Source organism: Calidris pugnax, unplaced genomic scaffold, assembly GCF_001431845.1.
Source record: "Calidris pugnax isolate Ruff unplaced genomic scaffold, ASM143184v1 scaffold11, whole genome shotgun sequence".
NCBI classification, from domain to species: Eukaryota; Metazoa; Chordata; class Aves; order Charadriiformes; family Scolopacidae; genus Calidris; species Calidris pugnax.
In genome coordinates, this window is record NW_015090803.1 from 15,313,354 (window position 1) to 15,325,183 (window position 11,830).

An 11,830-nucleotide genomic window follows, 5' to 3' on the forward strand; every position below is an offset into this window, starting at 1 on the left:
TAACTCTTTTTTTTTTTTTTTTTAAGGCTCCAAGGTATTTTTAAAGCTTTCAATGAAATCAAAATCCAAAAGAAATATTTTTTTCTGTTTGATTGCAGCCAATAACCACATTGCAAAGTTGTGGCTGACTTGTAATTGGGGAACCTGCTGTGGTCCCACAGGCTTCTTTGTTTATACTAATACTCCAGTATATAAATACTAATTTATTTTATATATATACATATACATATTATGTTTAAGTGGAATGAGGACGCTAGCACTGACAAAGGTGTAAAAGGCACATTCTTTCCATACTGCAACTTGCAGTCTGTAGTTTTAATATGTGATGCTTAGTTTAGTGATATAACCCACTGACTATTTTGTTGATTTTGGTAGAGTAATGCCTAGAAAATGGATGCCTCAGCTGGCAGCATCCCCTTCACAGAGCGATACAAGTTTGAAAGTAAATAAAAGAATCAAGGCAGTGTGTCACTGTACTACTGGAGCTGTAACGAGAAAGTTATGGAAGCAGACTAATAATGCTAAAACTTATGCTACATGGCTGTTTTTCTAAAAGCTGCTATTCCCAAATGGCATCATGGTGTATTTCACTGCAGATTTCTTGTCCTTGACATTTATTAGCATAAATGAGGGCACCCATTTTTTTTGCTATATGTGAATGTGGTGCATGTACCTACAGTGAAGGGTAAATTGAACCTTCTACCTTCATGGTTCCCAGTAAGGCTTTATGCCTCACCCTTCAAGGCTCCAGAGGGCTGAAGACATGGGAAGTGGAAGGCTGCAACACTGCACTCAGGCATTGCAGTGTCATGCTTTTGTGTGAATCTGATGACAGTGCCAGTTTGCAAATAAGTGGGATCTGCAGGCTGCATTTTAGATTCCTCCAGTCCTTCACATTCTGGGCCACAAGTGGTATTGGACCATAAGAAGTTTTACAAACAGCTAATGTTCAAAATGTTACGGTTCAAGTAGGAGAGCATCTGAAGAAGAATAGAAATTGGCCTGAAAAACAGAATCTGTAAAATGTCATACCTGTCTCAGGTAGTTATTATACCAACGAACCTCATATAGCATTTTTACAATGTTAAGATAAAGGCTTGTTTGTATTTGGGTTTGATTTTCCTAAATTATAAGATTGCTTCAGTTCTTTCTTCTGATTTGCTAATGTACATAATGTACATTAGATTGTATTTTTATTCTTTTTTTTTTTTTTTTTTCTGGAAATCTTGTTTAAAACTGAACTGAAATTTATTCATTTCCTTTCAAGTTCTTAATCTAAGCTTTTTTTCTTCTGTAGCTGGATAAATGTGGAGAGTCAAATGATAACTCTAGGCTTCAATTTTGCACATTTGGAGAAAATGTTTAAGAGAAGTTTGCAGGTTCTCACTCCAAATTCTTGTATTCAGTCCTTCCTTTGTGGAGAGAAAGTTGCAGTCTGAATGACAATTCTGTGGTGTCTCTGATATCAACCTTATCATTATTTCATGGTCAATCAACAACAACATAATATAACAATAACAAAAAAATATTTTTTTCCTGAAAATACATTAAAAAGTAATTGATTATTTCTTACATTTTTAGAAATGACAATAAAAATATGTCTTTAAGCAAATGAAAGAATTCTCATAGAAGTTATAAGAGAAAACAACACTGAAAATATGACCCAAAAGTGTCTGCTTTGGAGAAGTGTCTCCCTGATCTACTCAAATCCAACTCTTAGTGTAGGGAACAAATTTAGTTGCAGGACTTGCTGTCTATTTAATTGCAAGAAATCAAGTCATTCAGAAAATGCTCTCTATCCACTGATTACAGAGAAAGTTTAGGTTAATATCAGGTTTTTAGGCACTTCAGTGAAGGTACTTACAGAAGGTAGAATGAATCAGCACCTCAGTTTTCTGAAAGTGGAATCGCAAGGAAACCCAGATGCCTAGGACTTGGGGATTGGTCGTCTAATGCTAGTCAGCTCGGAAACACTGGGAGGACAGAGAAGTGTGAAATCATGCAGCTCTTTTAAATTGGAAATGGGAGACACACTTATTTATTCATAGCAGGTACTGCCGCATCATTCCTGAAGAAAAACATTAATGCTTGTTCTCTGAAAACCATTGTAAGTTCATTTGTTTTCCATAAAGTGTGATCTTAGCCATGTATTATAATGTAGCAATTACGTGACTTGCTTGAAATTTGAATTTGATATTCAGTTCTCTCTCCTGCCTAAGGGAGATACAAAATCTTATGTTCCTTTCCTCAGAATAGCGCCCTACCACTGTGGGAACGTTTTTAAGGCAGTCTGTAGAAGCTAGAGCTTTGCACTGGAAACTTAAAGCAAAATCAGACCCACCTGGCCTGAAGGACTAGGTTTAGAAAAAGGTATTATTCTCCAACTTAAAAGTGTGAACAGTCTCTAAGGAGGAAAGTCTTGAATTCCAGTCCTAGATCCCTGGCAAACTCCTTTATTTGACAAGTAACAATCATTGAAAAACGTATCAAAGCATTTCTAAGAAATTTATGGGTGAGTTCTCTTATGCCTTTGCCAAATCATGTTTTTCTTTGCTCACTCCTTGAATTTTTGTATGACCCAGTTTCTACAGGAAGCTGAAGTGGGAGTTGAACTTACTGTGGCTAGATGAGCAGTTTAAGAACTTATTTTATTAAACTTAAATAGAATCTGTGCCTGATTTTTATAAAAAAGCTCTGTCCACAAATTTTGTCACTTCAAAACAAACTGCTTCATATAAACAATGGAAAGTCTTTTAAACTTAGGATAGCTCTGGGATTTTCAGGTTCTAGAAACAAGTTTTCAAAAAGAGCACCCTCAATTCAATCTTTTGTTGACCAGCTCTAAAACTTGTTTCTGGAATTTGTGAATGTATTCCAAGAGATACAAGCCTTGACAAAGGATGATAAGCTCATCAGAGCATTTCCTACTATCTTGACTTAAGTGAGACTCTCAGTGCCTAACTGCTACACTCAGTTCCCCTCCCAGGGTTCAATATCTATTTCAATATCCTGTCTCCTGTGACAGCCAATAGCAGATCCCCAGGGATAGAGCACAAGAAAAGTGTAAAGAGTATCCTTTCTCAAAGTCTACATATAAGTAGATGATGGTAGTAGTCACCAGTCTGAGGTTTTATAAGTTTATCGTAAAGAGGGGTGGAACAGATTTGAAATGTAGTGATGCAATAATGAGCTTGATCTATCCTGGTATAAATCTGTGCAACAGAGTGGCTTGAAAGGTGTCATTTGTAAGAAGAGTGTTCTGGCTTGTGAAATGGTGAGGCTGCTGTTTGCCTCGCTCGATGGTGGAATTGTGTTTTCTTTGTTCAATAGCTGTTTGCTAAGGATATCTAAGTAGGTGCTTGTGATTCTTCAGTAAAACAACAGAAACCTGCCCGGCCTGAGTGTGTGGTTTGATGTGTTTTGCAAACATGGGCACTGTAAGTTCACACAGCTGTAAAACTTGAGAATATCCTCCTGTGGCCTCCCACGCTCACAGATACTTTACCTTAGATCTCTTCGAGGGGTAGGGGCCACCACCAAAGGAAGGTGGGCATTTCGCCGAGTGTTATTTATTGAAATTGGGGCAGACTTTCATAGTTTTTTAATTGACCAATGCCTGCAATCTTGAAGTACAAGATGCTGTTCATAAACCTTCTTGCTATTGAAGCCAGAAAGGATTCCTATAACTCAGCAAGATCCACTACTTTTGTTTTGGGCTTTTTGTTGTTTTTTACATGAAAAAACAAAGGCTTTTCAAAACTAATATTTGAAAGGAAGTCAGGGAGGGAACAAGAAAACTGATTAAATATTTGATTTTCAGAGGCAGCTGTGTAGAATACAAAAAATATTTAATAAATGAAAAGAAAAAAATCAAACTTCACAATGCAAATAATTTCTGTTTTCCTGACTTTTGTTTATATCATTTTGATGTAAATTTTAAGGACATAAATCCTCATGCTGCTATTCATACAAGTATTAACACACGTGTTAATGTTTAAAAGTGTTTTAAGCCTGATTGAAATTAATGGTATGAGTTGAAGAATTTTTCTGAAGTGGGAACCAAGTATCAAGTTGTCGTGAAGGGACAATATTAATTTTATTTCTTCTTAAATATGGTTATATTGTCAGGTGATGTGCATTCTTATTCTCACCATTGTATTGGTTTTTTGGTATCCATTGGGATTCATAGATGACTATTGTAATAACCTGGTAGCATAAGATGAAGAGCAGGGCTGCTGGGATTTTCATCTAGAAATAAGTTTGTTGTAAAGGCATAAGGGAATCAAATAACTTCAGGAAAACACCTAGAACAGAAGGGAATATCTTAAACATATTGGAAATACAGTGCTCAGGAAGCAACTATACAGGTGATTACTCCAGATAAGTGTGCTATCCAGAGCAGATATTTTTGTTCTAAAATTTAAAGTAGCAAAGCACTTTAAAAACAGTCACTAACTGCTGTCACTAACTCAGTCACTAACACATTACTGAGTGAGGAAGTTGAAACTACTGCTCTGTTAAAAATCAGTTTCTCTTCAGAAAATTACGCTGAATGAATCCTTCATCCACTTTTTAACAGATGTTATCACAGGGAACTATTCTTCTGAGAATTGGCTTTATCATTCTGTCCCTGACCTCTTTTGGACTACTTATGGAGAACAGGTAAGACAAAAACCACATTTTTTTTCCCTTCTCTCATTATGCATTATTTATCATTATATGAAAATCCCAAGTGTGTCAAAAAATGTATGATAACGAACTATAGATACACTTGGACGCATATGTTCCTACCTGCTGAACAGAAAATAATACATGAATAGCAAGCACCTAAACCCAGGAGTGTTCCTATAGCGATTAGTGTCTATACCTATATTGTCCCTTGCAGAAAAGTTGTAGGATGGGATACCCATGTTCCTCTTCATGCTTGAATTTGTTGTGTCCACATCTCTGGTTTTGGGACACTGGCAGGCCAAGGAGAGCTGCAGATTGTCCCAAGGCAACTCAAGCTCAGATGGCAATCATGTTGTGTCAGTCTTGTGTAGCGTGCCATAGGTGTCAGATGCCCTGATGCTACACGAAAAGCACACAGTGTAGCTCAGAGTAGACTCAAAATCATGTAAAGGATGGTGTGGACTTAAGACTAAATTTAGTCAATATGGTTTCAAATTAAATTTGGTCTTGAATACACCAACCCAGTGAGATGTACACCATGGGAATAGTCCACATGGACACCATGACCCTACAGAAGAGTGAGTGGCACTTAAAGTTTCTTAGGGAGAAGCTATTTGCCCTGCTAGAACAGAAATGTGGAATAGAAATTTCCTTTGGGATTGGGGTGCCAGTTCCTCTTTGCACCTGCTGTTCATTCTGTTTTCAGAATGGAATACCTTTCACTTGTGCTGACTGAATAGTTGACTTCAGGATAGGCAAAAATCTGTCAGTATGCCAGAGATGGGTATAACTTAGGGACTTAATAATGTGAATTAGTCAAAAGTTACAGAAATAGACTGATTAAAAGAATCTGAACTAGTTGTGTAGTGGTTTTCAGAATGTTGTTGTTGTAATTTTTGACATAAAAATTCAATATCTATATATAAATCTACATTTGTGTGAGCTAATATATAATTTCTGAGCATGTGTATTCACCACCTTGCCCCAGAAATTCAATGTTATAAGTCTCTGTAAGGCAGATGCTGTAAAAACTATAAAGTTAAGAAAGATGACTTGGAATAAGTGCAGGACATCACAGACTATTTCTACATTCTCTTTTTTTTTCATTGAAGTTAACCAAGCAGAAAATATTGGATGTTAATCTGAATTACTTCCCATTTCTAGGCCCAAAGCAGACATTTTGGAAATCATTCGCTGCTTAGTTTTTGTAGCTGTGTACAAATTTGGGCACTTAAGGAGTCAATTTACTTCCTTGGACTATGCATATGAGGTAAGACATTTATTTTTAAATTTCTCTGGTGATTACCCTGGATTTTTTTGGTCTTTTTAGAAAAAACAGAAACACTGAACTTTTGTTTTGTTTCCTTATATTTGATTATATTATATAGATAGAATATTGATTTTTTTTTTTTTTTTTATTTCTTCATTTCTCCCTTTTTATGATTAACTTGCAGGAGAATTATTGGGGTTTTCTACAGACTGTCAATTTACATTTAAAAAAAGTCAGGAAAGTGTATATTTATCATTTCTTGCAAAAATAATATATTAGTGGTCATACTCTTTGAAGGAAATAGCAGAAATGTGTTGCTGAATTTGAATTTATTAAGTCACCTTTCATGGGGCAAATATAAAAATACTTGGAGGCTCAAAGAGTCTTAAAAATAATATTATTTTTTTTCTGGACTTATACTGTACCTCAGAAACAGACTTTTAGCCCTTGACAAAGTTAGGGTGATGGACTAAATAGACCTTTTGTCTGACTAAGTATAGTTGTTTTTGTGTTCTTAGGACTTATTTTTATCCTGTTTGTGACTTTTGCTTTTTAGTCATAAATGTTTTTCTTTTTTCAGTACAGCTGGTACTTCATATTAACTTTTTTAATATTATCTGAATTAAATAACACTAATTCATTAATATGATTCCTATCTGAATAACATTCACACACTACCTACTGCTGGTGACTAGAGAAGACAGTTATCAGCAAGGTTATGAAGAGTTTGCTAGAACTGTTATCAGAGAGTTACCTTTTGGATTAAAAGCAGAAAAAATGAAATAAAACTGTAGGGACTGAGACTCAAACCAAGTCCAAAATAGTTCCTTGGACTTAAAACATCTGCAAAATTTATAGCGACTTTCCTAATTGGAGATATCTAGCAGTGGTGCTGATTTCTCCTGTTTTTCCAAGAGATCAAGCAACAGGAGAATGGAAAAATATCTTATCTTTCTCTTTTTCTTTTGTCTGTTTACCTGGGATAGGAAACAATAACTATTGGACAATATTTAAAGCCAGATAAATGCCACTAATCAAAAAATGTTTTGATTTTTTTCCCATATTATTACATTCTCAAAGTTTGGTGTGTAAATCAAACAGTTCTTGAATTCCTTTGAGAAAAGTCTGCCAGAACTCAGCAGATATTTTAAGGATCTTACTTGCTCAGATATCATTTGGAAAATGTTTTTATTATTTACTGAGTAGCCTTCTACAGTAGATAGGCTTGAAGTGAAGAATTCTAAAATTTGGTGTTTAATACTTGAGATATAACTCTCAGACTTTAACTATTATAGCTGAATTTGGGGACAATTATATGTCAAAATATACACTCTCAAAAAAAAGAGTTCATGTACTTACTTTGCTGAGGTGTGTGTGCATATGTAAATGTGTCTCTTACTAAGAAACAAGTAAAAGTAAAATCATCAGATTGTTACTTTTGTTGTATGTACAAGTTCCTATTCTGCCATGAAAAAGAAAATAAAATGAAATGGTCCTTACCCCATTCTTTACATGTATCTTTTATTAAAATTTTAACTTCTTGGCTATCTCAAATTCTTCTCTACTGTACTTTTCTATCCTTTCTTCTGTCTAGCATTTTTCCTTTTTTCCTTCATATTATACTTCTCTGTTTTTCTTTTCTTAGTCTCTTCTTTGGCCATTTTTAACAAGAACCAGAAGTACCTTTCTCACATTGTTTTCTTTCTTTGAAAATACTGAAATAATAGTTGTCTTTCAAATCATTTGCTCTTAGTGAGACCAAAATAGATAATGCTTCTGAGTAATGCCAATATGTCAACAACAGAGACTTACATTTTATCATAAATCAACAAATTTGTGATGTTAATAGATTTTGTGATTTTTGTGATGAACTTCAAAGGGTCCCTCACTTTGATATAAATTATTCACTTGTGCTCTCAATGCATTGTACAATTTCTGGATTGATGGGAGGAACGTTCTTGGGTGTGGTAAGATTGTTATAATGGGATTTATGATATAAAAATTCTAAGCAAAGGGAAATTGCCAGAGATCTGTCAGTTCATGTTGAAAAGACTACAAATATTAATGTTTTAGCTCAATATTGACCTGATCATTTTGAAACAGCAGATACCAGAAAGCATAGTAAATAAATGAATAAATAGTTTTCTTCGAAATCAGGTCTAAAATTTTTCCTATAAATTGTTTATGTTCTGTTCAACTTTCAAACAGGTTATCTATCCTTCAGAGTAGTTTGTATAACTTTGAGCATCTTATGGGGCCCGTAAACATAGATCTATCTCATAAGAAGTTCTAATTTCTACTAGATATGTCCTAGTAATTTTTATGTGCTTACTTTTCAAATTCCTTTGCTCTGTTTGTCTTTCAAATCTTACAATTTTTAGGGATGTAAAATAAAAACATTTATTAAGCCTTTTGTTTTCCTTATACACATTCCATATTTAACATAGGCCTAGATTTATCTGACTTCAATCTTTTTTATATTATATTTTCAGTATTCATAATCTGTACTATACTTAAATATTGTCCTCCTTACAGCACCATCCCTATATGTTTCCAAATAAATAATTCTTTAATAATCCAATATTCATGAGTGATAGTAATGAATGCACGACACCATGTGAAAGAATTATTTGTTAAATTCTAGACACACTGAGTAGTGCCATCAGGCCTCTTGAAGTTTATTTTTCTTCATCCTTAAGTGCCCTGAAAGGCATAATTTATAGACTCAAAAAAAAAGACCACAGAAATTCTGTCACAATGTTCTTAAATTAATGATGCACATTGCAGCACATAAGTGCAAGATGGATTTTGCTATACAGCATGATGAATCATTAATAAAAAAGTATTTGACTCCTGTCTATACATATTGGTTTTTTCTGTGGCTACGTTTCATATGTTCATATATGCATGATCATAATCTCATGGATATTTTAGAACCAGTAGATAGGATTTATTTAAGTAAATATCCCTGAAATACTACTTACAGGTTACTCTAACTAGTAAAACTAGGTGATTTAAACTGTAAAGGATTGCATTTGGCTCATAAAAAGGTCTGAAAATTATAAGAACTCATTTATGGGAGGAAGACCTTCTGGGTGAAAACTAGAATGAAAACACAGAAGAAATAAGAAAAAACTAGAGGAGCAGTGAGGAGAGAAGAGCAGAGGAAAGAAGGACCAAGATTTTCCCATTTTGCCATTAAATGAGTTCAGGTGGGTGTGAAAAAAGTAGTTAATGATTGCAATTCCATCAGGTGGAACAGCCCTGCCCTTCTGGCTCCAGCCTTTTGCCCTCACTGCCTAGTTAATTGGGCTGGCCTGCTGGTCTGACCAGTCAAAGGTTTTTCTTCAGGTAATTGAGTTGATAAAACTTTCTGTGAAGCAAGGGAGACTCCTAATGCTGAGATCCAGGGAAGGTGGAAGTAAAATGAAGCCGAAAGTGTGTAAGCAAGAAGAATTTCTGCTTTTGCTAAAGTTGGGATCTTAATTTGGCTCTTAACTTAACACTGGTAAGTACAGCACTGTGTCTATAGATACTTTGAGGTTGTGTGCTACCAGTCCTGCTCCCATATGAAGGTTGTGTTATTTTTCTGATCATTTGAAGATATCGTTCTCCCTGTTATTGTATTTGAAGTCTTTCCAAGATATATTCCTGGGGGATCTCTCCTGGTGTCATGTCATTCTCCAAACAAGACAATAGTTTGAAGTTATCAGAGTTAGAAAAGTGGCCATTTTTTTCCTATGGAAGGTGGAAAATTACACATTTCTCAGCACGCTTTTTTTGTTCCTTGTGCTATATGTGTTTTCTGTGGATGGTTAGGTGAAAGCAGCAGGGTTTGTTTGGTTGTTTTTTTTAAGAAAAAAAAGTGGTGATGTTTGAGGAAGTTTTTAGATCCTAAAAAAATTGTTTCTTGGGTGCAAGTTACTGAAAACCTTGATAATAGGGACAGAGATATTATATTTGACTGGTTATAGACAGTGAACTGAGGAGCTAATGTGTTTCTGCTTGAGGATCTGCGCTGCCACATCCTATACTAGTTAGTTTTCTTTAGGCTGATTACTTCATGCCTGTGTAATGTGATAATCATGTGTATTACTGGAGCCAAATCATTTTCTGTCAGACTGGGCCCGGAGTCTCCTAACCACCTGGAAGTAGCAGAAAACATTGCTTGTGTGTTCAGTTATGTGACAGTTCAGCAGGCACGATATGTAAAAATAAATCTGTGAGGATGGTGCACCTCTTCAAAGTGTTTCCATCCAACTGCTCCGGTTTGGCATCGGCCAGCATATTCCATGAGCTGATTTTGGTCAAGCACGGCTGTTATTTGACAGTAGTACTAATGAGGAGCAAGCAGAAACAAGAGCCATTGACATGTTGTTGGAACTCTTGTCTTAAAATATTTTCACCAACTCTCCTAGTGGCTGCAACTCAGCACTGAGAAAGACTCCTGAGCTAAGGGGCTAGGAGTGAGGAAGCTGGAGGAGCAAATAGAGTTGTCTCTTGATGTGTTTATCTTTTACTTGGTGTTAGCTAAGGAATTGTATCTGAGAGTAAATCTCTTCACCCAGGCTCCTCCTGCCCTGCGCTGGCAGGCGTGTATTAATTTGCAGGTAGGAAGGATAAAGATCTATGACAACTTTCACTGGGGAAAACAGAGTAAAAGAGAGATTGTATAAAGGTGTGATATTTTTAAATTAATAACTCCTTTTCTTTTCTGTTTTATGTGGGCATGTGTTGCGTTAGATATATAACTGACTCTGGAAGAGATATAAAACCTTATGCTGCAGGGTATAATTCAGCCCTTAACTAATGAAGGCAGAAATTAACTTCGTTGTGGTCAAATTGTTTATTTACTCCTTCAGAGTATCTAAACTTGGTCCAAACAGCTGTTCCAAACACTTTTGGAGACAGTCTTCTGTACCAAATGGACTGCTTCTCTGATCTTTGATGTAATTCTGGTATTTCTTACGAGTGTGTCAGCCAATTTGTCTGGATAAAATATATAATATCTCCTTATTAAAGAACTGATTTGCACTGTATTCTGCGTTCCACAGCAGTCCCTCTTAATGTGATATATTACCACGCTACTTATTTCTCCTTTCATCGTACAAAGGCTTGCTGTTACCTCACTTGTTTCTTAGTGTAATTTACCACTGTTGGAATACTGACTTATGAGTACTGACTTAAAACAAACATTTACTCATAAGAACTTATTTCCACATCAACGATAGTTTTCTGCTCTGTAGCATTTTTTCTTGGTCCCTCATTATGATCATCTGCGCCACATTTCAAAGAGCAGCATATCCCATAGTTGGTTTCCATTAAGGTGAAAGCTCCGTGCCCTGTGCTGTGATTTACAACCTCAACATTTATGCAGTCTCTGTGCCCTAACGAGATTGGCTGGTGTATTTGAAATGTATTTCAGAAATGAAGCTGGGGATGGAAGGAAACTCTACTGCCTTATGATAAAAAGCCTTGTCAACACACATGGAATTGAACAAACACAAGTTGTAATCTGTATTTTCTATGTTGGCTTCATTCAGAAAAGACCCCTATACCACGCAGCATATCCTAGGGACTGGACTTTTAATATTCTTGACAACTGCCCTAAGGGGAATAATGTCCCTTAGAAAAAGTCACAGTAAAATCTGGCAGTAGATTAAGTTAGTTTCCACTTAGGTGTGACAGCAGAGTCATTACTGATTTTAAACTTAGCCAGTTTGAGAGTCGGCTTCACCACCATCAACTAAAGACTATGATGTATAGTTCCAGATGCTCTGGCCAATTGACCGTAAAATTGCTCCGCATTTCTGGCAGAGCAGCCAAGCTGGAGCTTTTAAAATCTCCACTCCCCAAGCTCAACACCCTCCCCCCCCCCCCCCCCCACCC

The 11,830-nt window shown here is 35.8% G+C and overlaps 1 protein-coding gene across 1 annotated transcript in view; it reads left to right on the forward strand.

Annotated features, from left to right (window-relative positions):
• AGMO (alkylglycerol monooxygenase) overlaps window positions 1-11,830 on the forward strand; it is a 187,426-nt gene that overhangs the window by 105,398 nt on the left and 70,198 nt on the right. The window contains exons 11-12 of the mRNA XM_014937669.1: window positions 4,580-4,662; window positions 5,836-5,941. Of these exons, the coding sequence (XP_014793155.1) occupies window positions 4,580-4,662; window positions 5,836-5,941 (189 nt within the window). The remainder of the gene's footprint in view (window positions 1-4,579; window positions 4,663-5,835; window positions 5,942-11,830) is intronic.